A 25,757-nucleotide genomic window follows, 5' to 3' on the forward strand; every position below is an offset into this window, starting at 1 on the left:
GGACATGACACAGCGCATGTGTCACGTCATTATTTTACATCTAGTGCCTCAAGGGGGTTGGGATGACGCCCGTGTTCAGGGCTAGCCCCACAAGCTGATGAGCTAACGCGTGTTTTGACATGTTTTTCTGCCCCTGTATTTTGCAAGTGACTATCTAAAATGCTTAAAGAATATTCTTCCTGAGTCCAACAGTAGCAAGGGATGTTGTGCCTCGTCTAGGACCTGGCACAAAACAGGCAGTTAATAAATTTCGACAGAGAGTAAATAATGGAAATCTCTCTGTGTCTGTCTAATCTATCTGTCTCTCTTTCCTTTTTAACAGATAACCAGAAAGGTGCCTAAAGGGAAAAGTGTGCAGAGGCCTGAGCCTTCTGACAGTATGGCCTTCTTTGGGGGCTGCGGCCCCCAGGAGAAGAGCTTGCTGGGTTCCAGGGGCCCGTGTAGATGGACTCTCCTGTGTGTCATGCGGAGGCAGCACCTGCCAATCATTTTTGATACATTGGTATAGATTTGATACACTGATATATTGACAGAGAATTAAGGCTATATTTGATACACTGGTATAGATTATTATATATTGATACAAATTTTAAGTTATTTTTGATACACATATGTATAGATATTTCTAAGGTACTGGACCTTTGCAAATCATTTAAAACTACAAGGTTTACTTCCAGTCCTTTTAAAAGCTGCAACTATGAACTGTGTGGGATAAGTAAGTAACGCAAGTTCAGAGTTAGTCAACCAGACTCACAGTCAGGTCGTCAGTAGTCTAGCTTATGACAAAACATATATCCTACGCTAAATTGATGGCGACTAGCTAGAAGCAAGCAACGGCTGCATATTCAGAGCTACTGTAGATGGATAATGATTGAACACTATGTGAACACACATGTGCAGACAGATGGTCTTCAAACCCTCAGAGACCTACAGTACACAGCATTAAAAGATGCATTGCTTGGGGCTTTTCTGGCAATGAGACAGGTTAGCTCCTGGCAGCACCCCATTTCAACTTCAAAGATGATGACTGGCAAAGAATCTCCATTAGGAGATGGCTTCAAACGTGGCAAGGCCACTGGGCAAAGACATGTCCCTACTCAACTGCAGACAGAATGCTGTCCGATCTAGACAAAACTTGAATCCGGGGAAGTCGACTGCCATGCTCTGCCAAGACAGGGGAGCAAGTCCTTTGGAGTTCCTGCCTCCCAATACGTCTGTCAGTTATGCCGGGCCAAAAAGCTGACGACGGAGGCTCCAGCATTACAGAGGAATTTTGGATGACTGTCCAGGCAGCCAGCTGTCTGTCAAGTCTCTATTTTGGGACTAGAGATGCAGCTATTTGCCTGTAACCCTACACACCTACATGATATGTATTTCCTTCTCAAGTCTCCGATGGGCTTGAAGACTAGATAGTTATAGTCTTACAATTAAGCGTAAGTTTTTCTTTTAAGATTTAAGAAGATGTTTTTAGATTGATAATACGAGGTGGATAGAAAATGATTTAGGTACAGAACTGAATACACCAAGATAGGATACGTAATAGAATGTTTTCTTAGATTGCCAAATGCATATGGATGGGACATTTTTAATATAAATCTTACCTAACAGTTTTCATAATTGTCATTATTGTATGTTAGTTCGTTATAAAAGAAAAAGAGTTTTTATTGGACTGAAAGGGGGAATTTTAGAAGGAATCTCTTGTGTATTGAATGGAAGCAACATTTGTCAATTAAAAAAAAAACCTATTGCCTACATCTTAGGCAGGAAATAGGGGTGGGACTTCTGGTAGGCAGAAGGGATTCTGGGATAGAGAGAAATACGCAAGATTCAGCTGCCAAGATGTGAGGAGGACGGATACATGATGCCTGAGCTCAGGTAACCAGCCACATGGCAGAATGTAGATTAGAATAATGGGTTGTTTTAAGTTATGAGCTACACAGAGAAGAGCCTAGCTATATGGCTAGGGAAATCCCTCATTATATTTTGACTGGTTTAGAATAGGTCTACACTGGGCCAGTAATTCAAGTTTGGGTACCTAAGCTACTGAAGAGCGGTTCAGCTAGAACAGCTGAGCAGTCACTGAGGAACGGCTGTCCTGTTTCTCCTGCTGGATGTTTTAAGTGGAGGGCTTCTACAGCTCCCTTCATCTGAGCACTGGATGATCATCAATGTCTTGGCATTGTTATGTTTAATGTCATCAAGAAAGGGCGCTGCTACTTACAATAGCAAGAAGAGTTTAAAACCACAAAACAGACTAAACAAAATAAGATGAATCACTCAGTAAATCGTGTAATTCCACCATGAGTGTGACCTGGTTTTCCAGGGTGGGAAGTCTTTGGGTGTTCCAAGTGTGTATAACAAGGGATTCTAGGCCAGGAGCTCTCACCGGCCCCTGGCCCCAGGACTGTGCTTCCGGCAGCTTTGTTTGTACAAGGTGACTACTCTCTCGGTAGTTACAGAAGTCCAAGTGGACAGCTGACCTAATCCAGGCCCCTTCCTATGAGAATCTGGAGCAGGACACAAGGCAGTGATCTGAGCATGCGGCAGAAATATTAACGTTTAAAACTGAGCGTTGGCGGCAGCCACACTATGTCACTTTTAGAGGTGCTTGAACAGTAAAGGGATGCATGTTGGAGGAGAGAAAGGAGACAGGCACGTGGAGAGAGGGCGATGGAGACAAAGAACACGGGTCTTCAGGGTCTCCGGGCCTGCTGGCCTCAGAGAGGCAGGGGTGAGGCTTTCCAGGATGGCTCCAGTCCTAGGCCTGGCACTCACTACCTAGAGACAGGCCGAATCTTCACACGCTCCCTCCACACGCTCCCTCCACACGCTCACTCCCCCTTCTGCAGCAGCCAGGCATCACAGCTGAAGGAAGCTGGAAACAGGAGTCCACAAAGCTAAAAAGAAAACCCTTTTCTCAAGTGTGCTGACGTCTGAGGCTTACATGGCCTTGCTGGTGAGTTTGTTCAGCTTAAAGAGTTTAAAGCGCAAACTTGGCTGGAAATGACATTTCAGCTGCCTGTACCGCACAGGGGCTCAGGGAGAGAAATCTTAATTAGGCAAGAGCCATCGCCAAACCACACGAACAGCAGGCATCGAGCAAGGACTTGTCAAGCCTCTCATCCAGACCTGAAAGAAAACGAGAAGGGGGCCCAGGGGAGAAGAATGCGATCGGCACCAGGCGTGCGGGGGACACATTTACGGAGCGCCACTGGATCTGGTCTCACGGCAGAGCCCTCCTTCCTGGGGCTAACGGAGCCAGTGCGCCTGCTGAGGTGTCGACGTATTGCAGCGACATAGAGAGCTCACCAGTGAGCCTCCTACGGTCCAGCTCTACGCTGGCCTGAGGCAGTTGCCCACAGAGCAAACACACAGGCCAGCAGCAGCACAGGTCAGGAGAGGCACAGCTCCCTGGTGAAATGTGTACACCAGCACTGCTCTGGCTGTCAGGAGGCGCTGCCTTGCTCACACCACAGGTCAGAACCAGCAAGACCCTGGAAACCGATGACCCAGAACAGAGCAGAATCAGCCTTCAAACGACTCCTACACAACAGAGCCTGAGACAGAAGCCAAGTGGGGGCCAGTCAGATGGACAGGGCTCCTGAGGGGCTAACAGTGACCAGCGCTGGCATGTGCCTGAACAGAGTTCATACGTTTACTGCAGACCTGGGAAGGACAGTGGGACCCAAGGTACGAAGGCCAGCGACCAGAGAGGGGGCGGGGGACCAGGGGGATTTTCAGAAGCGGGAGGAGCTGGCGTGGCAGGGTTCTACTCCACTCTCCGTCCAAAGGCACTTTTGATCCTCCTGTCACCTTATGCGATCCCCCGAAACCCCTGGACCAGATGAACAAAGCCGGCCTGCGTGCTGTGTCCAGAGAGATCGGCCATGCATGTTGGACACAGTCTGCTGCTGTAACGGCCCAATTGTAAGTGAAGTTAATTCACACTCCCGCCTGTCGCTCAGGTTGGGAAGTGTAACTGGGCTGAGCCAGTTTCCCACAGGATTCGTCCTGGCATCACTCTCGGCAGCAGGCAGGAGCGGTTCTCAGCCTGGGAGAAAGGAGCGCTCCCGGGGCCGTGAGGCCAGCCAGCCTGGGGGAGAAAGGAGCGCTCCTGGGGCCGTGAGGCCAGCCAGCCTGGGGGAGAAAGGAGCGCTCCCGGGGCCGTGAGGCCAGCCAGCCTGGGAGAGAGCCGCCTCCTCACTTTCCTCTTGCAAATGCCGGCTCTCCTCCTCCTTTTCTACTGAGGACCACTATGACATTTTGGTTCTTTTTCCTTAATATTCAACGTAGAAGGAAGAGAAGCACAAAAGCAACAAGATTTAAAACTTGACTATTTAAAAATAAGCGATCACCCTGGTGGTGGGGACACACATCTTTGGTCCCAGCACTTTTGACCTCACTTCTTAGTCATCGGGGCCCAGGGAGAAGTGACTCGCTCGGAAGTGTCACCTTCTGCCTGCCCTGATCACAGGCGTGGGGCAGATGCTGCAGAGGCAGTTTCTCCCGGTGGAAACAAAGGTTTAAGACATGAACGTCAAGGTGAGCCTCACTCATTCTGCCCCAGAGAGCGTAGACGACTCTCAGCACAGAGGGCGTTTGCTGTTCTCCAAGAGGACGCCTTTGAGGCCAACAGGAAGCCACAGTGGCCTGGGTCCTGGTCTTGAGCCACCAAATAAGAAGGGTCAGGATGACAGTTCGGTCTCTTGAAAGTGCTATGCAGGGTCTCGGGCGAAGCATTTCTTATATAGAAGGTTGATGTAACCTAAGAGAGTCCTGGCTGACCAGCATATTCAAAACAGCTACCAAAATGCAAAACAAAGTAATAAACAAACAAACAAACAAACAAATAAATAAATAAAGCAAGCCTTGGCCCTGGCGGGGATGGGGTGAAGGGTGAAGGCTCTCAGCAAGCTTTTCTCACAAAGGCAGCTGAGGTATAGACAGCCGTGAGTCGCACAGGCGCCATGTCACCTCTGTGGCTGCGCTCCGAGGCGGCCAGCCTGGATCGTCAACCTGACAGGATCATGTCAGAAACACACTTCTGAGTGTCTGTGACCCAGGCAGGGTCACTGAGGTCGGGCGTGACCTCAAGGTCCTGTCGCCACGCCTTCCCCACCACAAGGGACTGAGGGACTGTGCTCCTCCAGACCGTGAGACAAGGCAAAGCTCCTCAGATGTTTCTCACAACAGCCAGAAAAGTAACAAATGCCCTGGCAATTCCTCCCTGTAGTCCTGGCGGCTTCGGGAAAAGCCCAAGATCCGAACTGCGGGCAGTAGGAGTGAGGAGCAAAAGTCCTTCGGAACTTGCATTCCCGGTTTTGGGTCTCACTGGGAAGTCCTGTGTCCCAGCGCCACGGCCTGGAACCGGAGCGGCGTGCATGTGGGTAACCTGTAGGTAGTAGGCCTGCGGCTCTCTGGGGAATGACAGACAAGCTCAGAACCCCACAGGACGCCAGCCGCCGGCTTCTCTCGCTAACACTCAACAGTAAGAATGGCGAGCAAGGGGCTGGACCTCAAAGCCAAAAAGCTCGAAGCTGCTTCCTGACAGCCATCTGTTGCTGGCGTCACTGCCTTCAGGCTAGTGCCCACAGCAGTCGCACTCCGAAGCTCCCCCGGGCACCCACAGAGCGAGGAATCGAGGACCCACCCCAGACACTGAAGCTCGTGTCTAAGTCTTGACACCAATCTTTCGCTGGGCTTTTTTTTTTTACCGTAAGTGCCTCTAGTACAATGGTTTATGCAGCACTGCTGTGAGCCAGGCACTGTGCTCTAGACACTGTATATTTACACTAAACACAGGCACACAGACTCTCACCCATGCACAAACTCCCATGAGCGCGCGCGCGCACAAGCCAGAGAGTACTAATTCTGACAAGAATTACTTTGCAGAAATGCCCAGCTTCGAAGCGAACCCTACAGCAGAGACGAAAACAGCCCTGATGAGCCAGGCTGGGGATAGCATCACTGCCCCAGTTAGTGAGAGAACACAGCTCTCCAATTTAATTCTGAAAGAGGAGTTTTGAGATCACAAGAGCATAGAAGGACAGATGCCTTGCAGAGCGTGCTGGGGAGAGAGGAACAGGAAACCCAGGACCATGTGGAAGAGGAGAGAGAAAGGGAAAACGAAGGAAGGTTCCGGTGGTCCAGCTGACGCAGAACAAGGCTGCCTGGGGGGTCACCACCCTCCAGGATCCTGGTAGACCCCAGCCTATCCTCTTCACAACTCTGTCTCCCCGTTTCCCCAGCCAGGGACACTGGCATGAGGCTGGCCAGAGGAAAAAGAAGTGCTTCTGAAATCAGCCACACGGATGGACCATGCGCTCAGAATACGGCACCCAGCACCTCGTTTTCACCAGGGGAGTTTCCCTTCCTCCCCCTGACCCCAGCTAAAGGCCAAAGAGCACCATCATCAGCCTTCACCTCTGCCTGGTCACTGCCAGCTTTAACCTAAGCCTGTCTTTCCTTCTAGATTTCAAGCCTCATTCTTAGAAAGGTCATTCATTGCCCAGGTGTGATGATTTCAATTACATACTCTTAACCCGGGGTGCATGGGTGGTGATGGGAAGTGGGGGTGCCTGTGAAGTTGCATCTGGGTCTCAAGGGATTTAGAACCCTAGGCTAGCTCGGCCAGGCAAAAAGGCAAAAATGTTAAGAGGTTGTCACTCAACCCCTTCTCAACCCACTTTCTCGTTCCTTTTGTCCCTTTGAGTTTCTCGGCTTTTTGTTTATATCTTACCTGCGGCTTTACGTCAGCACGTGTACATGCTTTCAGAGGGCCTCACACCCGAGAGTGACCCCTGAGCCTGCCCACGGCAGACGTCCATCCAGTCTCGCTGTGCCGGGGCAGACAGTTGTAGAATACGAGACCGCAACGGTGCACTTTTGGCTTACTGACTCCAAGACTTAAATTTTAACTAGTCTGAGTAGGTTGATCCTTGATGAATGGTCACATTGGCAGGCACCCGAGGGCACCCGAGGGAGCACAAGTCTTTGGATAACACGCTATTGGCAGACCATGCCACAGGAAGTCCAGAATCACAAGCAATGGGATGGCAGTGGAGGTTAAAGTCACTGTAATTCCACGAGGCCGTGATTCAAATGACTCGTATACAAAGACACGGCTCGCTCCATTGCGCCTCTCCTCAGATGTGGTAAGGCCCGAAAGGTTTGTAAGTGTGTGCTGTTTCAGACACATGGACGGGATGAGGGTTGCATGCCAGCAAGCATTGGTCAGGGAAGTCTGCCTAAGGACCATGGGGCCATTCCAGATTTCTCAGGGAAAGCATGCAGAGCGCAACAAGGTCCTTTCACACATGCCGATTCCAGCTTCAAATGGCAGACAGAGGAATGGAAGGAAACAGGAGTGGGGAAAACCGGTCTTGTGCACACATCTGCTCACCTGGAATCACAGAGATAGTTTTCAAAGCTCGGAGAACCCTGAACGTTCTCAGCGCTGAGACATTGCCCAGGTCCACAAACTCTGTCACATATCTGCAGTAAGGGAAGTCACACACAGACACAAATGACAAACACAAATACAACACAAACATCAAAGGAAAAAACAACAAGATCACAACAAAACAAAAAGTACAATACGTCACATCAGGGCCTAACCCAACACCTGACACCAAGCCCGGACCATCTTACCTGGGATTACCGAAATAGTTTCCAAAGCCCTCAGCACCCTGAGTGTGCGCAGAGCTGAAACATTGCCTAGGCTTACAAACTCTGTTATATGCCTGCAGGATCAAACCAGGGTTAACTTGTAAAGGTGCCGCTGGCCGAGGGGGTGGGGGGTGTCTTACATACAAGTTATGCTTTTACTTTGTCTCCCTGAAAAAGACAAATTTTAAAATATAAACCTTTAAGGACACATATTTTTAAAAACATGGGCAAAAGAATTCAGAATTATGTTCTAAAGGACGGATGGCCCAGGGCATTCTGGGGCTTCCTCGTAAATTGGGGTGTGGCGTTCTGATTCCACCAGAGTGACTTTCCCCTCAGCTCAGCAAGAGGGAAAGCCAAGTGTCAAAGACTGAGATTCCCAGTTTAATGAACCTCACGAATGGAAACAGTCTGCTTCGTGACAAGAGCCTCACAAAAACAAGTTCACATTAAAGTGGCCCTGGCTGACTGCGGCCACAAAGCCTGCGAGGCAGAATCTATGACGTCGGCAGCAGTCACCTGAGTGTTTGCAGCCATGTCTGAGGGTGAAGTTCTACCCTGAAACAGACAAAAGCAACGCTCCAGGAAAAAAAAAATCCAGCTCATGAGATTGGAGCAAAAATCGAGTTATCACCAGCCCTGTGTCACAGAGATTTTAAATGCATACCAATGTACACTCTGCACTGTTAGCGAGCAGAGACTGTCACAGAGCTGAGAGTCACTTTTGTTTTCAGACACCCAGCGCACACCGCTCGCTCCCGTTTCTCCTCCTGATGCTCAGGCCCACACTCGCACACGCTGTCTTCCTCTCACACCTCTTTATTCACACACTTACGCCCGCTCCCATCTCCCCTTAAAGTGCTTCCTTAACACAAAAATAAAGGCACCACAGCCACCAGCAGCCAACGTCCTCAAATGGACACATTTGTAACTAGAGCAAAGGAACGGCTGGATGCACTCGGCACACCTGTGCAGAACCGCAGCCACCAGCAGGAATTCTGGGAACTCTGGCTAGTAACTTTTCTGGATGTGCCAGTCTGCACACTTGGGCTTAGGTCTTGAGTCAAAGGTCTCAAGTGCATTTTAAGCCAAAAGTTCACACCCAAAATATTTCGTGCCTTCACAGAGGCTCCCTGTGTCATAAAAAGGAATAAAATGAGGGCATGTCAGGGGAAGCTGCGGCCCACTGTCCTGCCAGCCTTACAGCAAGTCTTCACTCCCCCACGTGAAGGCCTTGCAAACAAGAACCTTGGGCAAAAGCCTGTGGGTCAGATGCAGTTACCCAGGACTTGTCCATTCTGCAGCCAAATGTCATGGCACAAGCTTGTAACCCCCGTACTTAGAGGCTGAGGTAGCAAGATCAGGAGCTCAAGACAGCCTTGGCCATATGGTGAGCCAAGGACCCTACTCAAAAAAGAAAAAGAAAAAGAAGAATCCTCCACAAACTCATATTTACTTACACCATCACCCAAGCCCATTCAGGACACACACACACACACACACACACACACACACACACACACACACAGTCACATCCAGAAAGCAGGAAAATAAACAAGGGACTCACGCCATCATGATGACACTGAAGTCTAGCCAGTTCCACGGGTCTCGTAAGAAGGTGAAGCCGTCTATGCAGAAACCTCTTGCGATGATTTTCACTAGTGATTCAAATGTGTAAATCCCTGTGAATGTGTACCTGTCAGGGATACGGATAGCTGAGGTTACTCCCAACGGAAGCGTTCACAGAGCCCTTGGAGGTGGCACTTGCACAGGGCACAGCTTCACCACACACAGGATAGAGAGGGCGCCTGGCAGCGGAGGGCGGGGCCCCTCCGAGGCCCACCGACGCACCCGCAGCAAGCGGGGTGCCACATTAGGGCCCCACTGGTGCTCAGAGCACACCAGGATGACTCCAGAACGGGCAAGGAGGCCCCCAGGGCTCTCTCAGCCTCGGAGGAAGGAGGACACAGGATGGCAGAGGCCCTGCCAGGCAGGGGCCGGGCAGGCCCTCGGCAGGGCCTGGCTTTCCAGAGCCCACTTCTCGGGTCACTAGATCCACGTTACCTCGGCGGCCCGCCCCCACCACTGCCTCGGTCACTCCTTCTCTCCTCTCCCTGCGTGAGTCTTGGAGGAAAAGGCCACTTACTCCACATTCTTGGACCAGTCCGGGGGGTTGCTGAAGGTCATGAACACACAGTTGGTCAGGATCGTGCACATGATGATCATGCTGAACACTGTGGGCAGGAGTTAAGGGGCCAACGAGGTCCGGCCTGACCCCGAAACACGCCAGCAAGGAAGGGGAGGAAACCGGCCACCTAAATCACCACAAGAAAAGCCGGGCACCCCACCTGACCGGTAGCTGGCTGGACGGGCCGACAGTCCCCTGCCTGCAGGACTGCCGCTGCCCACTGCTTTTGGACACACTCGCCTCTGTCCATGCCGACCATGGAGAAACATGTCAATACTTAAAACGTGTGAACAGCTGCTGCGAGTGACCAAAGACTCCAGGGCCACCAGGGGAGAGAGTAAATCCACCTCCCACCCCTCACCCAGTATTCACGTTTTGTTAATTATCTTGCTTAATTAGTTATCTGAAATCACACGTAATTGATGCTTCACTTTCCTCGGGGGTCTTCCAACGGGCTGCGTGTCTCTATGAGCCACGGTCCAGCCACCGTGCGCTGGCTGTGTCCAGCCTGAAAACCAGTGTGGCCTGTTGGGTCCCTGTGCCCCAGCCGTCCTGAGACAGGTAAGAGGGTGATCACTGAGGAGGTGGCCTGGCCGTCCAGAATCCCTCTCAGCCCTTTCTGTTCTTGTCTATTGAGAGAAACGAACCCGTTTTAAAGCCAGCAGGAGTTCTCAAACTGCGTGAGGGCAGAGCTCACATTCCGCAAACTCACTTCCCCGCAGGTGTTACTCCCCATCCTGACCTTCCTAGGAGCGCTGAGGAAGCTGCTGCCTCTAGGTGGGCTTTTCTCTTCTCTGCAGCTGCAGTGATCTCGGGGCAGGAAATAACAGCCTTTAGGGTACTTGACACAGACACGCCCCCCTCCAGCCCGGGGTGGACACAGTCCGCTGCAAATCTCCATTCCTTACAAACCTCCTGACCTCACAACCAGGTGAAGCAAGTTCCACAAGGTGGAGCTGCACCTGCTGGCTTCCCTGGCCTCCCTGGAGGGCGTCACACCCGCTGATGCCCGGGGCCAAGCGCCGTTAAGTGAAGTCCCCGTCATTCAGTCATTCACGTTTAGCCGCAGTTCCAGGCTGCTAACCATCAGATCTCCTGCCATTGTCCCACGCTCTGTATTCGTAGGACGCAAAGGTTGGCGCTTCCCTACTTAAGCAGAGGGCAAACCTCAGAAAACATCCCTGTTTATCCAGTCTGTGTCTGACTCTCTGTGCCAGGGACCTGATGTCATCTGAGAAATACCAGGTACATTGTAATCTCCTTCTCTAGCAAACAAACAAGCAAAACCAACCCTAAAGCGTTCATTCTGCTATTTGTGATTAAAGATGTAGTTTGCAAAAAGTTTTTATATCACACATGAATACATTAACAAGCTAAATTTATCATGGAATGAAAGTGTTAAAAAGCCAAGACTTCAGTACCAGGTTAAAACATCTTAATTTGCCCCTCACAATGACACCAACAAAGTTCTAGACTTCCGCCATGTTTTTAAGAACAGGTCTGCAGAAGCGCCTCCTGGGTCTGGCTGGACTTTCTTTCTAACCCTCGGGCTGGGCAGCGACACTCCTGGGGAGAGAGTACAGAGCACAGCTGTCGGCACCTCGAACGCTCACAGCCCCGCAGCACCCGCTCCCAGCAGAAAAGGATATGAATGTATCAAAATTTTAATAGCTATTCTTCGTATGAGGTTAAAAGGACTGAGAATGTACAAGGCGGGCGTGGCACTGAATCTGAAGAGAGTTTTCCCTCTGTTTAATACTACAAAGGTCTGTGGAGAAAGAAAAGGAGAGATCATTAAAACATGAGCACTAGTCACCGCACAAAACATTTTCCTGGGTCAGGAATAAACTCACATAAAGATACTTTGAACTTTGCTCCCGGTTGGCTTTTAAGGCAAAACAAACAAACAAAGACCTTAGCCAAACAGCTTCTGTCCCCTCCATGCCAGCACCCGGCCTCAGGCTGCATTTAAACAGGGCCGTGAGATTAGCAGGTTCGCACTTGGATAATTTCGAACTGTCTCTGCCAAGTCCGGGCAGGGAACTAAAGTTCACTCATTTCAGGCTCACTGTCTCAGGAACTGTGGCTAAGAAGGGCTCGTGTCGGGCACGGTTGCAGGTGTTTAGAAGTTGATGAGGAACAAGGTAGTCCCTGTCTGAGGAGTTTACATTCCAACCAGGAAGACAGTCAGTGTGAATGCGAGGAGGTCAGCTATGCTGACCCTGACACAGAGAAGACAGGGCCGTCAGGGCAGGGAAAGAGTCGGCGCAGAGAAGACCACAGTGAAGGACTGGTCAGATGGCCAGTCAGCCTGTGCGGAAAAGAGAGCCGGGCGGAGACTGGAAGGAAGCAAGGAGGCTGAACACTTCATTCAATATTTACTCACCGAATCTGCTCGGTCTGGCTTCTAGAGCTCCCAGCACCAACCTTGCCAAAAGCACTCAATTGTATTTGCCAGCACGAATCTTCCCACCAACCCAGACTGCGTTATGTCCCTGGAGCAGGCGACAGTCACACGCATCTCAGGGCTCACACTGCCCACCTACCCGGCCAAGCACCACGGTAAGATGGGGGGGGGGCGGACGACACACAGAATTCAACGGAACTTTACAGGAGGACGTGTGTGGCCCTACAGTCATGATGGTGGGTAAGTACGAAGTTCAAAAGAAAACGATGAGAGGCTGCAGGACAGGAGAGACCCCGCTACCCCAGCCTGCCTGTGGGTGGTGAAAAAGGAGAGGCAGCAGGAGGTGTCCAGAGAAAAAGCAGGAACTAAAGAAACTGACTGAGCAGGTTGACGGGTGGCCAGGAAAAGGAGCGGCACGGCAGGCAGGGTTGAGCACAACCTGACAGAGGACAGAAGAGGGCAGAGGGCGCTGGGGACAGACGCAGGGGCTGCCAAAGCGGGAGTCCCTGTGGGGGTCAGGCCAGCACAAACACAGACAGCAGAGAGCCAAGTGGGAGACACTTGTAAGGGGTCTTTTAAAATCGTGTTTTATTGTGGATGAAGTATGCCTAGAATTTAAAAATACTAGATTAAGTTCCATTCTATTACCCAGTGCTAATATTTTGGCTAGTTTTTTTTTTTTTATATCCTTCCAGAATTTTTCTTTATAAGTACCAGCGCACAGATCTAGCCTTAAACAGTCTTTCCCTCAAGTGAGACTACTATAAATACCCTTCTGTGCCATGCATTAAAAAATGAACCCCCACAAAGAAAAGCCCAGGGACCAGATGGCTTCACTAATGAATTCTACCAAATGTTTAAAGAATTAGCACAAACTCTTCCAAAAAAAAAAAAAAAATGGAAGAGAGAGGAATAATTCCCAACTCACTCTCTAAGGTTACTTTATACAGAAGCAGGCAATGACGTCACAGGAAGAGAAGGCTCTAGACTGAGAGAATTTCATTAGTACGGGCATAAAGGGCCTCAGCAAAAATACCAGAATTAGATCTCTCAGCCCGCAAAGGACTGAGTATCTGACCACACGAGATACAGCCCAGAAGTACAAAGACAGCTTAACCAGGAAAACTGAGACAGGGTACACAGCCTGCTCAGACAGGCGGTCGCACACAGTGACGGCAGTAGAATGCCTCCATCAAAACCCAGCATCTAAGATCTAACGAAGATGCCGGCACGAGGTCTAACCTAACACACGCCAGCTGGGGCCCAGGGCAGCAGCCCCCTCCCCTTCCTCTGCCCGCCTTCCGGAGACTCAGCCTGACTCTTTCAGACGCAAGAGTCACACTCTCAGTTCCTCGTGCAGTTCAGTACCCTGCTCGGCGCACATACTCCCAAAGAGTGCCCAGCAGAGTGCTTTTAGAGTCCCGTTCCTCTTATCTCCTGTTTTATACTCTCTTCATCTGCCAGAGTCACCAGGCTCTCCCGGAAGAAAAGCAGCTTTGGTGTGCAGCTGTTTTCATTTAGGAATGCCCTCCCGCCCATCCCAGGTCTGGTACGGTGCTGTGCTAACCACTCTTCTGACACTAGTATGTACAGATTCAGTTATAATCTCCAGAGAAAGCCCTATCCTAAAAGCAGGTGCAACTAGGAAGATCTGGGGTTAGCTTAAAACAGGTCAAGGGCACAGATTTGGCTCTTCCATTTCTTGGCTTCCCGAAGAAATAAATGGGCCACAATACTCCCTCCTTCTGAAGTACTTGAGCCCCTCTGTGTTTCCATAGCAACTCTCTCTGTGCAATGCCAGGCCTTCAAACACCCTCCTCATTCAACCTCAGCCACTCCCCTGGAGTACGGGTAAGAAGGGATTAGTAGCCTGTGAGCAGTTCACAGGTGCTCAGGAGAGGAACCACCACAGAGGGTCCTCCCCCACGCCCCCCACCCCCCCGCAGAGCACCAAGATCAGAGCCTCTTTACCTCCTCTCTGGGGCCAGACTGGGTGGTGCTTTCATGACTGCACGGCAGAAGTTGACACGAGATGGGTTCTCTGGTAAATGGGAAATTCAAGCTCCTGGGTAGAGCATCTAAGAAGAGTGGGGAAAAAACCAAACCAAACCAACAAAACCACTGGCCCATGCAGCAGGACCTAAAGCTCACCTTTACGAGATTGCCTGCTCCCTTAAGACAAATAATGAGACTTAAACAACAACAACAACAAAACCTACTCTCTTTGCCCTTCATTTTCTTTCTCTTGGGTTGATCACATGGGAGGCGTTTCCTATTACAGAGCCATTATCTGCACACAGAAGGTGCTCAATAAATGCTGTCTGTTGGCTAATGAACAATCTGTTATCTGAGGTGGGAGAAGGGGGAAAAGAAGGCATCAGAGGACATATCAGTTGAAAAGCTAGCTGGGCTTCTGGTGATGAACCAGAAAACAGATGTTGGGGAAAGCCAGGGACTTCTACAGAGTTTTTAAAAGACTGGTTAGGAAACAAACACTTTACCAGTTACATTTTCACTCATGAAGTATAACTTTCACGACTGAGACAATGTTGCACACGAAATAAAGACAACTTTTAGCATTACTTCTTTCTCGACCCTCACAGCCTTTATCCTCCCCATCCCACCCGTAAAGGCCCTTTCTCTAGTGAGTGAGAATCATCTTCTGCACACCCAGCTCCCTAAACAAACGCACATCCTCCACACGTTCAGAAGCTCTGTAATTTACTCTATCCTGAAAATAATTAGATTTGCCTGTAATTTGCATGAAGTGTTTCTTAAACACGCCTTCTGGATAAAGCAAGAGGGCGTATGGACAACACCCGTTGTGCTCAGAGCTCAGGAATTTCCCAGTGAACACTGGGCTTTACAGGGCTCCCGGGACACGCGGAGACCGGGATGTGCCGGCAGGCAGGCATTCTCTGTAGGTGTTCAGGTGCTAAGCAGCGCTGTGCGCTGAGGGGCACAGAGGCCACTGACGTGTAAACACACGGCTGCACTTCTGTCGAGCTGCATGGACACGCCAATTTCCCCCACATCCAAGTATTTGGGAATAAACTAAACTTAGCGAGTGGCCACACAGCACAGATGGCAACATGGATCTGGCCCGTAGGGCAGCTCGTGCCAGTTTCTAAGGAAGGCCAGATCGGCTGCCCTGGAATCCCGTGAGGACTCTGAACGCAGCGATTGCTAACCCCACCTTAGAGGCAGCTAAACGGGCCTGCACAAGAGTCCAGAGAATCTGCCCTCCAGCGAGCGAGTGCAGCGTCCCTCAGGTGTCCCGAAACACGAGGACCATCTCCATCTCCCGGCCCTCACTGCTGTGTGCTCAGGTGAGCCACTGCCTCTCCCTGGCTCTCGCTTTTCCCATTTAGAAGCCGAGAGGCCTGTTGGCTGGGCTCGGCCAGTCCTTTCTAGCCTTGTCTGTGTTGCTACATCTTAGGAATTTCACAAGACACACCTGCTGAGGTGCAGGCAAAGCTCTGGGAGTTGTCAGTCCATTTTCGGGGGGGGGGGCCACAGCGGGGGGGGGGGGTGCTTGGTGCTGTGGGGGGGGGGGGGGGGCCGGGGGGGGGGGGGGGGGGCCTGGGGGGGGGGGGGGGGGGGCACAGCGGGGAATGGGGGCAGCCTCCTGGGGACAGAGCCCCACATCTTTCTGTATGTGCCGTGCTGTCTCCCCTGCTCCCATGCTCGCTCCTTCGGAGAGAGCGAATATGGCAGGGGCGGTGAACAGCAGCGTGGTTTGGGCACGGGCAGCTCCCTGAGGACTGAAGGCTCGGCTCCTGGCACCAGCCCTGAGCAGAGGTGAGGCTTTTAGGACGTGACTGCATCGCAGGGTTCGCATGGAGCGCCTGGATGAATCCATTGTCGCAGTGGTAACCTGACAGCGTTTGGGGGTCCTGGTGGGGCCTGGAGGGCGGGGCGGAGCTTGAGTGAGCAGGCGGGTGAGTGAGGGAGATCCGGATGGGTATGTTCTATTCCCCGCCCCTTCCTGCGGCTGGTTGTCAGCTGCCCCCTTCGATGCCCTTCTGTCATGACGCTGTTTCACCACAGCTGACCACGGGCTGGACCAACTGATGCCAGGGCCAAAACAAACCTTTCTTCCTTAAAGTTGATATTCTCACAGTGACCAAACAACGCGTAACTTCACCGGCAGGAAATACATGCTGGTTTGTTTTTCTAGTCAGGGTCTCGCTATGTAGCTGGGGCCGTCCTAGAACCCACTCCAGGCCAGGCTGGCCTCAACCTTGAATAGATCTACCTGCCTCTGCCTCCTGGGTGCTGGGATTAAGGCTGTGCTATAACTGCACAGAAGTGAAAAGTGGAGACACACTCCCTCTTCAATCCAGCCCCTATCGTCACTGCCAGGCGGGGGATCCAGCAGGGAAGCCTCACCCCCACTTCAGTGTGGCGCCGACAGCAGACCCTTCAGGAGGCAGCTGGCAAGGAGCGAGCCTTAGATGTTTAGGAGAACATTTCTTAAGCAACGACCACTTGGTGGCCATCGAGTCCAAGATGATGCTACCCAGTCCGCCTTAAATTAGATCTTTGTGAAGCAAATGAGTTAAAAGGAAATTGGAATTGGGCTGTGGTTTACTGCCCGAGGGGAAATATCCGTTTATGACAACAGCAGAGAATCTTCCTGAGCACAGAGCCCATGAAGGGCGGCGGGACGGCTCTTAACAAATGACGGCCAGGAGAATTGATAAAAGAGTGTGTCAGCACGCCATGAGCCTTCTAGAAAGCACAGGCGTTTCCTTCTAACTAGCCGTGTGCGCTTTGTTGCGTGTGACCTAGGAGTACGGCCCCTGCTAACTCGGGGTGCAAAGACTCTTCTTTGGGGCCCACGGTTGGGGGACGAGCCATCGTGCCCAGACAGATACGAGCACACTCATATGCAGGCCGGACAAGTGACAGTGTGGGACAGACGCCACGCAGCTCCACAGCTCCACGGCGCTGCAGTGTGGCCCTCTGACGAGCATGTCCTCAGCCCTGCAGCCCACACTGGAGCAGTTCCCCAGCCACAGGAAAAGGACAGGTGAAAACAGCAAAAGGTGAGTCACAGACAGACTGCCAGGTGCACAAGCAGCGAACACACGGCTAGGGAAACCACAGAATAGAACAGAAGATGTCCTACGAACCCGGGCGAACCCGGTCAGCTGTGTGACATGTGGCCCAGGAGAACTCTCCTCACTCCGTCACAGGCTCCGCCTCCCGAGGGGCGAGCAGCTGATGACCTCGCTCTGCACACCCACCTAACCTACAGGAGGGTAGCTGGAACAAAGTCCCCGTCTGCCAGCGTGACGGGACTAGTGAAGACACTCCCTAGAGCCTGAACCTGACCTAACTGTTCTGATCTCTAGAACGGCCCCATTCTCTCGTTTTGGGCCCATTTGTACCTGCCTAAATCTGTTGCATACCCGCTCAGCAGAGTCACCGCTGTCCACTTGATGGGTTTGGAATCAGCATGAAACGCACCACTGGATGTGTCTATGAGGTCTGTGCAGACAGATTTAGCTGCGCACACAGGTCTGTCCTGAGTGAGGATTCTACGGTGGCAGGCTCGAAGCCTCGGCCCTGAGCCACACCAGGGAGATTCCCCGTTTGGAAACCGCTGCCTGGAGAGATGCTTCCTCATGGTCAGCCTAGAAGGCACGAAGGTTTGCTGCAACTGTAATCCCAAGGGCTACACACCAAGCCGGCAGTAAAACCAGCCAGGACCGTCCAGATGGAGCTGGGTTTGTAGGCATGAAAGACAAAAAGGAGGGTCATAAACGCTTGTGCCGCTAGGCAGTGGTGACACACTCGCCCTTAAGCCCAGCTCTCGGGAGGCAGAGGCAGGCGGATCTCTGTGTTTGAGGACAGCCTGGTCTACAGAGGGAGTCCAGGACAGCAGGGCTACACAGAGAAACCCTGTCTTGAAAAAAAACAAAACAAAACAAAAACAAAAACAACTGCTGCCCACACAAAAAGCTTATGCCAAGGTCCAGAAAGTGATCGAGGCCAGGCAAAGTGTGGCAGAGTTGGGTTCCGCACAAGGAGGCCCTGAAAGGTCACTGCATAAGGTTGGGAGGGAAAAGCCTTCGCTGCAAGAAACACCTGCGTAGCGCGCGCGCGCGCGCACACACACACACACACACACACACACACAGACGTGCACGCACAGCTCTGTGTGCTGCAGGCACAGTGAAGGGAAGGTGGACATCCAAGGCCGCCACAGCACACGTGACTCCCTCACAGGCCTGTGCGGCAGGGTTGGCGGCTGCTTGCCGAGCCTGCCCTTGCTGCGGCCCAGCCCCTCCCCGGGATCCCTCGCTCTGTGGTGGGCAGTGCTAGCTCTGTCCTGGCCGCTGGAAGAACGCAATCTCTGGGTCTTCGCTCAGTGGACGCTCACAGTTAGGAGTCTCAGCTGAGACTCTGGACCCCTGAACGGTGTTCCGACTGTTAAAGGCTGTGGAGATGCACAGAGGAGGGCACTGGGCAGTGTGAGATGAAAAGGAGGCCGTGGAGAGGGCGGGGTGTTACAATTTAGGCCAAACTTGTGTGTCTGGGTGTCTCGCCGTCAGAGGACGGCAGCAGTTAATCTTCACCGTCCACGTGGCCAGCTTTAGAACCGCCACAGAAACACATCTGCCAGTGTGCTCGTAAGGATGTTTGCACCAAGATTTCACTTGGGAAGACCCACCGTGACCACGGATGACTCCATGTCTGGGGCTCTGGACTGAACAGGAAGGAGGTGCGTGGGGCTGAGCCCAGCACAGGTCTCTGTACACAGCTTTTCACAGCTCCGCCCCGGCAGGCAGACTGTGCCCTTCTTAAACTGTGAGCCACACTGACCCTTCTTCCCGGAAGTCACTTTCCGGCAGGTGTTCGGTCACAGCTATTGACCAGGAGCCAGTGTGCTCACCTCTCCCAGGCGAGCGTTCGCTAATCGCCAGAAGACCGGCGTGCTCTTCAGAGCAACCATGCACATGGCCAATTCAGCAACAAATACCGTTCAAAAAGGGCCCCGGGTGTTTCCTGAGTGGTTGGGAAGCTAAGGCAGGAAACCTGTCAGTCTGAGATCAGCCTGGGCTCCTAACAAGACCCCGCCTCAAAACAAACAAATGAACGAACCAACAAAAGCTCGTTTGGGGAAAAGAACATTTAAGGCAGAATCTAACCAGGCTGTGAAGCTATGAGGCAATAAGTGAGCTGACAAGCCAGAATTACTGAACTGATGTCTTAACGCCCATCAGCAGGGTGGGACAGCAGGAGAGCTCCGAGGGACCAGATTTCCTGGCTCAAGCGAAATTGTGTTAAACATAGCTATACAAAGGCACCAACAAAGCCAAAGCGGGCTGCATTCCCAGAATGCCTGGACACCGATACAACTCAGGCATCTTGAAAGACACTGAGCTAAGGCAGGGCACGAGGACTCAGCAAACTCTTCCACTCGCTCTGCCTGCACGGTTATCTGCCTGCATGGTTACAACTCTGGCATTCTCAGGGACAAGGCAGGAGAGACCTGTAAACCCGTGTTTAAAGCACCCGGTCGTGGGGCCGGAGAGATGCCGGCTCTTCGGAGCACTGACTGTTCTTCCAGAGGACGAGGTTAGACTTCCAGCACACGAGCGCGCGCGCGCGCACGTGCACACACACACACACACACACACACACACACGCACGCACACACACGCACACGGTGGCTCACACACTGTAAATCCGGTCCCTCCCTGGGCGCTGCACTGGTGTGGCGCACGCATCTATGTAGACAGACACCAGTACACGTTAAATAAGTAAAGGAACATTAAACATTTCACAGCTATTGGTAATTTTACCTCTGAGCCTAACGGAAGAAATAAGCACCCGATGTCTACTAATCACGTACTGTGCAGGCATGCTGCCGTGCTCTCTAATCATCTCCCCAACCACCCTGGGGCGGGTCCCAGTCTAGACAAGACGGACTTCATACTAGTAAGTTGTGAAGCTCAGCACTGCAACGCAATGGTCCAACTTACTTGCTGCTCTGCAGTGAAAGAAAGCTTTAAACCTTGATTAAAAAAAAATGGGTGTGATGGCACACACCTTTAATACCAGCACTGAAGGCAGATCTGTGAGTTCAAAGCCAGCCTGGTCTATATAACAAACTCCAGACCAGCCAGGGCTCATAGAAAGACCCTGTCTCAAAAACAACAGCAAACTTGATGACACCAGTCCCAGAGGGATCCCTAAGCTACTGTTACAGAGTGGAGGGCAGGAAAGCTTCTTGGAACTAGACTGAGGGAATCTTTTCTAACTGATCCCTTTAACAGTCACAAACAAAACAAAACAGAAGCCGAGTGTACCCCAGAGCAAGGCAGGTGCTAACAGTTTTCCCCGGTGGTTGCTGGAAGAATGTGAATACCACACCTGTTTGTGGCTATACACTGTCACTCTTCCCACCTATTTCCTGGCCACGGGAAGCCACCTGACAGAGCAGCAGCCCGCTTCATGGCTAAGGCAGCATGGCTGCTCCCCAGGCCAGGGCAGGCCTAAACCTCCTCCACGGTCATGCTTCCGTCCTTCAGGGGGAGTTTCTCCTGCTAAGGTGTAAGAACACAGCAAGCTGAGGTGCATTCTGTAAAGCATAATTACAGGCCTTTACAGGAAGCAGGGAGGCAGGGGCCTGCTCCCGCCCACCGTGACGTTTTCGCCTTAGCAAGCAGAGGTGGCACAGGGTTGGCAGACCATGCGTGCTTAGTAAATGTCTGACAGGGTCTCTTACACATGAAGAAACTGTACAGAGAAGGTCTAATGATCTGTGCCTCTAGCCTTCTGTTAGGGACTCAGTGACAGGATCACCTGTCTGACCTGTGGCCCACCCACCTCTACGAATTCATTAACTGTGGCTTCTGAAAAGCCTTCGCACCTGTTCAAAGCCTCAGCTGCCATGGGAAGATGTGGCACGAACAGGTGACTAAGAAAGTGAGACATCAAATTTCTAAAGCACACCAGCAGACACTGTCTGCAAACAGCAGCATTTTCTGCAGGGCGCACCGGAGAGGGAGCCCAGGGCCACTTCCTGCTATGAAAGACAAGTTCCAGACCACAGAATGGAGACACGGCTCTTCTGCATGCCAGCTGGGTGGGCAAGGAATTTATGTGGATAAGGTTAATAGTTAATCTAGATTTTCCTTTCTAACTTTTGAAATGTGCATTAGGGGCTGGAGAGGCACTGGCTGCTCTTCTGGAGGGCCTGAGTTCCGGCTCTCACAAAGGTCAGAGTCTCCAGTTCTAGGGCACCCAGTGCCCTCTTCTGGCCTCTGCTGGCACTGAACGAACACACACACACACACACACACACACACACACACACACGGTACACAAACATACATGCAGGCCAAACACACATTCACATAAGCAACTAAAAAAGGGAAAAAAACCATCATCATACCCACATTCTGACTGGCAAACCCAGAGACGCTTGTGTGTGTATTGGTGTTGCTACCAAAGACGACAGTAAGGCGCTTGAGGGGGAGACAGCCGAATACGAGCACACTGGTCACCTGCGGGGAACCTACAGGGGCATCTGGGAACCCAGAAAGGAAAACCAGGCCTGAAAAAGCAACCCAGGCTAAAGTTCACAATCGGAGGCCCCGTCCTGAGACAGGGTGAGGTCACCGAGGGTGAGCACCGAGTGAAAACATGGCCAAGGCTGAAAAGAAAGGCGGAGGGAGAAGAGGAAGAAAGGGAAACAGGCCTGAGCTATCAGAGAAGTAAAGAGCTATAACTAGTCACCCCTGAGAGGCTCGGTGAGATAGGACCTACAGAACCTCCCCCACCTCTGCGAGAAAGGTGAGGCTGCAGGACGGTAGTCAGGCTCCACCATAGTTCCTGAGGGCATGAGAAACCTTTGCTCTGCAGAGATTCGTGAGATGGAAGAGGCGTTGCCTATGTCCACAGACAGGGCGAGCAACCCCAGGGGAGAGAAGGATGAAAACCGCAGAACAGTTAGCCCATGGCCAAGGGCACAACAGCCCTGAGGCAAAGGCAGGAGAGGACCTAGTCCTGAACGGCAGACGGACAGACACCCCAGTCCTCTGCGAGCAGAAGAGTTCTCTGTGCAAACGGGATCGCACAGGCCAAGGTGCGAGTGTCAGCGGCACACAGGAAACACACGTCCTCAGAGCCGGAGTCAGACAGACACCCTTTGGGAACCACAGCTAACAAAAGTGACTTGTGTCAGCCAGGTTGCGTGTAAGGAGCCACCTACAGCGTCCGTGTGATGTCAGAAACAAGCAAGAGAAGCCCGCATGCAGGGAAGATAGCCTCACCCCCCTGGACTACGGAAGCGCTGAAACGAAGTTAACCATTCCTGGAAACGGTCAGCATGACCACGGAGAACCCCCATCCTCTAAAGGTCATCATCACTACAGGGACCAACAGGCCAACTTTTATTGAAGTAAAATTTGCATAATGTTCAGCCTGGAAGAGGATCCGGCAGACGTCACGGCAGGAGCAAACCCATCCTGCCATTCGGGTGCACCCTGGCCGCCTGTGCTCAGTACACTGGAGGCTCTTATTGGAGGGAGGAGAGGGCATTAGCATCCTCACAGCTCAGGTTGACCCTAAAACGTGCTGCAGTCCCGTGCGCAGAAACAGACAACCGCAATCTCTGCCTTAACTCCTGGCTTCACCTGTTCCCCATTGCTCCCCGGAGGGCCCCTCCGTCCAGTCTCTTTCCCTCTGTGTGTCCTGTTACTTCCGGGAGGGTCCCCCCGTCCACTCTGTCCCTCTGTGTGTCCTGTTACTCCCCGGAGGGTCCCCCGTCCAGTCTCTGTCCCTCTGTGTGTCCTGCATGTCGGCAACACCCTTTGCCCCCTCAAGCCAGCTGTCGTCACAAACCCGTTCATCCACCTAATGTCCTCAACAGCTCTCTGCTGACTATACAGAAAGGGCACACATGTGGGCCTCACAGCCTCGACCTCTTCCCACCGCACCTCAGTCTTTCTCTATTTCCCACTTGTGCTGGGCAAACGGGCTCTTCTTGCACAGTGTGCCTCTGCCCATCTACTCCCATTGTGCTCTCTGCCCTTCAAAGTTCATCCCTCATCTCCGAGGTCTGAAGCCTAATTCAAGTCCTGCTCTTGCTATAAAATCATCCTGGTGCCCTCTTGCCCACACAGTCATCACAAACCCTTACTCCCACCTACCACCCCCTGTAAGCAGCTGCCCTGCAGGCTGCTTTGGGGTGGAGACTGGATTTTATTCAGTCTGAATGCTCTACCCAAGAAGTACTCTCTGAATGAAACCGAGCATTTCCGGTGAGGCCGCCCACACGGCAGGCATTCCTCACCCGCTTCTCTCTTCTCATGGTCACTTATTAAAAGCAAGGCTAATAACACAAGGAGAAAAACACTTCATGGGGTGGACATGGCTGCAGGCTTGTCTGGCCAGCAAGCCCGCAAACACTGAGGCATTGGAGAGCGGAGATTAGTAATGACTTTGACAAGGTCCTTCCTAACTCTCGGGCTCTGCGAATAGCGTGGAGAGTATGCTGGGCCCCCACAGTGACCCAGCCTCTACCAACCTCTCTAAATCATCAAGAAACCGATTTTTTAATCTACTCCTCAGCGCCTAAGCAAAACCTTTTTTTCTTTTTTTTATTTTTTGAGAAAGAAATATCATGCTAACTAGTTTTCCCTACCGAGAAAGCTCAGTTCACTTTGGAAAACTTTCACGTAAAGACCCTGTGTTGTCGCTCAGAAAGTACGTGCTGTTTTCCTTCGAGTTCTCTCCGAAGGTCCTCGTCCACTCAGCAAATACTGACAGGTCGCTACTGGACAGCAGGCCGCGTGTTGGCTGCTCAAGAGAGATGAAGGAGAACCAGCTGAAGCCCCACATGGCAGTGTTAGGTGCTGTGACGGAAAGGGAGCAGGGTGAGAGAAGCACACGCTGCCCACAGGGAGCTCACACGGAGGAACCGCCAGCACAGCCAGTCTTAGCACAGCCTCACTTAATGGACTAGAGAAACGGAAGACTGCCTGGCGCTGGATAGGACAGGATCAGAAACGACCCGGCCCTCAGGCAACTGCTAAGGCCAAGAAGGAGAGACCTGCTGAGGTGCATGCGCCCCTTCTGGAGCCATAACCACCCCTGGCACATGGGGAGCCCAGTATCCGCCCATCAGCCAGGCCCGAGAGTGAACCCCTCACTGCCTCACCGAAGAGAAACTGAAGCGCCATCTCACTTTCCTCTATCATTAAAAAAAAAAAAAAAACTATTAATGACAAAATAAACTTTCGAAGTTTTAAAACATGCACCTTTAATTTTAAACATCTACGCTTAACGTGCAAAGGTGTGCAATGGAACCACTCGTTGGCAACACTTCAGTCACACCCATGACACAGCATGAACCGTCCTCAACAGCCTGGCTCTGCATACCTGTTGACACATGCAAACAGATTTGAAAAGGAACATCTGCCGAGGCCCAGGGAACCTGTGTGTGTGTGTGTGTGTGTGTGTGTGTGTGTGTGTGAGAGAGAGAGAGAGAGAGAGAGAGAGAGAGAGAGAGAGAGAGAGGGAGGGAGGAAAAGAGGGAGACAAACTAGATTTGCATTTTCAGGAGCGGACGCTCCATTGCTGACGAAGTGAGAAACGCCACAGTAAGCGGTGGGCACAGAGGGACCCTCCACACATGCACGGATGATGCCAGCTTCTCTACGCCGGTGGGCTAAAGAGAGACTGTTAGAGAAACGCAGGAGAGGACTCACTCAGGTCAGGTGTGGAAGCAGGAGTTAGGCCTCAGAGAAGGAGCCTGTGGGGGGGGCCCGGGGAGCGGGAGGGATGCCATCAGCTGAGGTGAAAGGGAGAGCGGTCCAAGAAGAGGACCAGGGTGGGAAACACAGAGGGGCAGAGAGCTCAAACACAGCTCAAACGTGACATGCAAACACGCACAGACATGCACACACGCCCACTCGACCACACCTGTGCCCAGGTGAGAAACCAAGGCCTGGGCCATTTGACTTGGCCGAGAGCAAACCAAAGACAAAAGATGAAAATAAACCCAAGGTTTTCGATTCCCGGTGAGCTGCTTGTGGTGGTTCGAAAGAAAGTGGGCCCCAGGCTCACGGGGAGGCACGGCCTGGTGGGAAGAAGCATGTCCCTGGGGTGGGCTTTGAGGCCTCCATGTTGAACTCTCAGCTCCTTCCCCAGCACCACGACTGCCTGCGTGCCTCCACGCTTCCCGCCATGACAACGGCCAAACTTGTGATGTGTAGGCCAGCTCCGGCTCAAGGTTTGCTCTTGAGGATGGCCGTGGTGGCAGTGTCTCTTCACAGCAGTGGAGACCCTGAACTAACACAACACTCTTCCCACTAAGCCATTCCGGCAGGCAGGGGTCAGGGAGAGAGGCAACCTTCCCTTGAAAAGTAACAGGAGGTGGACAGAGCCATCAACAGCTCCAGAGCGCACATGCAGACAGCAGTCATGGGGACTGACAGTGAGCCAGGGGCTGAGGTCAGTGGGGGGGGGGGG

At 52.2% G+C, this 25,757-nt stretch overlaps 1 protein-coding gene across 2 annotated transcripts in view; it reads right to left on the reverse strand.

Moving 5' to 3' along the window:
• Scn8a (sodium voltage-gated channel alpha subunit 8) overlaps nucleotides 1–25,757 on the reverse strand; it is a 97,578-nt gene that overhangs the window by 65,946 nt on the left and 5,875 nt on the right. For both annotated transcript variants that reach the window (XM_055626838.1, XM_055626837.1), the window contains exons 2-5: nucleotides 11,506–11,624; nucleotides 9,815–9,904; nucleotides 9,236–9,364; nucleotides 7,403–7,494 (exon numbers count right to left, since the gene is read on the reverse strand). In XM_055626838.1, the coding sequence (XP_055482813.1) occupies nucleotides 7,403–7,494; nucleotides 9,236–9,364; nucleotides 9,815–9,904; nucleotides 11,506–11,624 (430 nt within the window). The remainder of the gene's footprint in view (nucleotides 1–7,402; nucleotides 7,495–9,235; nucleotides 9,365–9,814; nucleotides 9,905–11,505; nucleotides 11,625–25,757) is intronic.

Source organism: Psammomys obesus, unplaced genomic scaffold, assembly GCF_907164565.1.
Source record: "Psammomys obesus unplaced genomic scaffold, mPsaObe1.curated_primary_1811, whole genome shotgun sequence".
In the NCBI taxonomy this organism is placed as follows: Eukaryota; Metazoa; Chordata; class Mammalia; order Rodentia; family Muridae; genus Psammomys; species Psammomys obesus.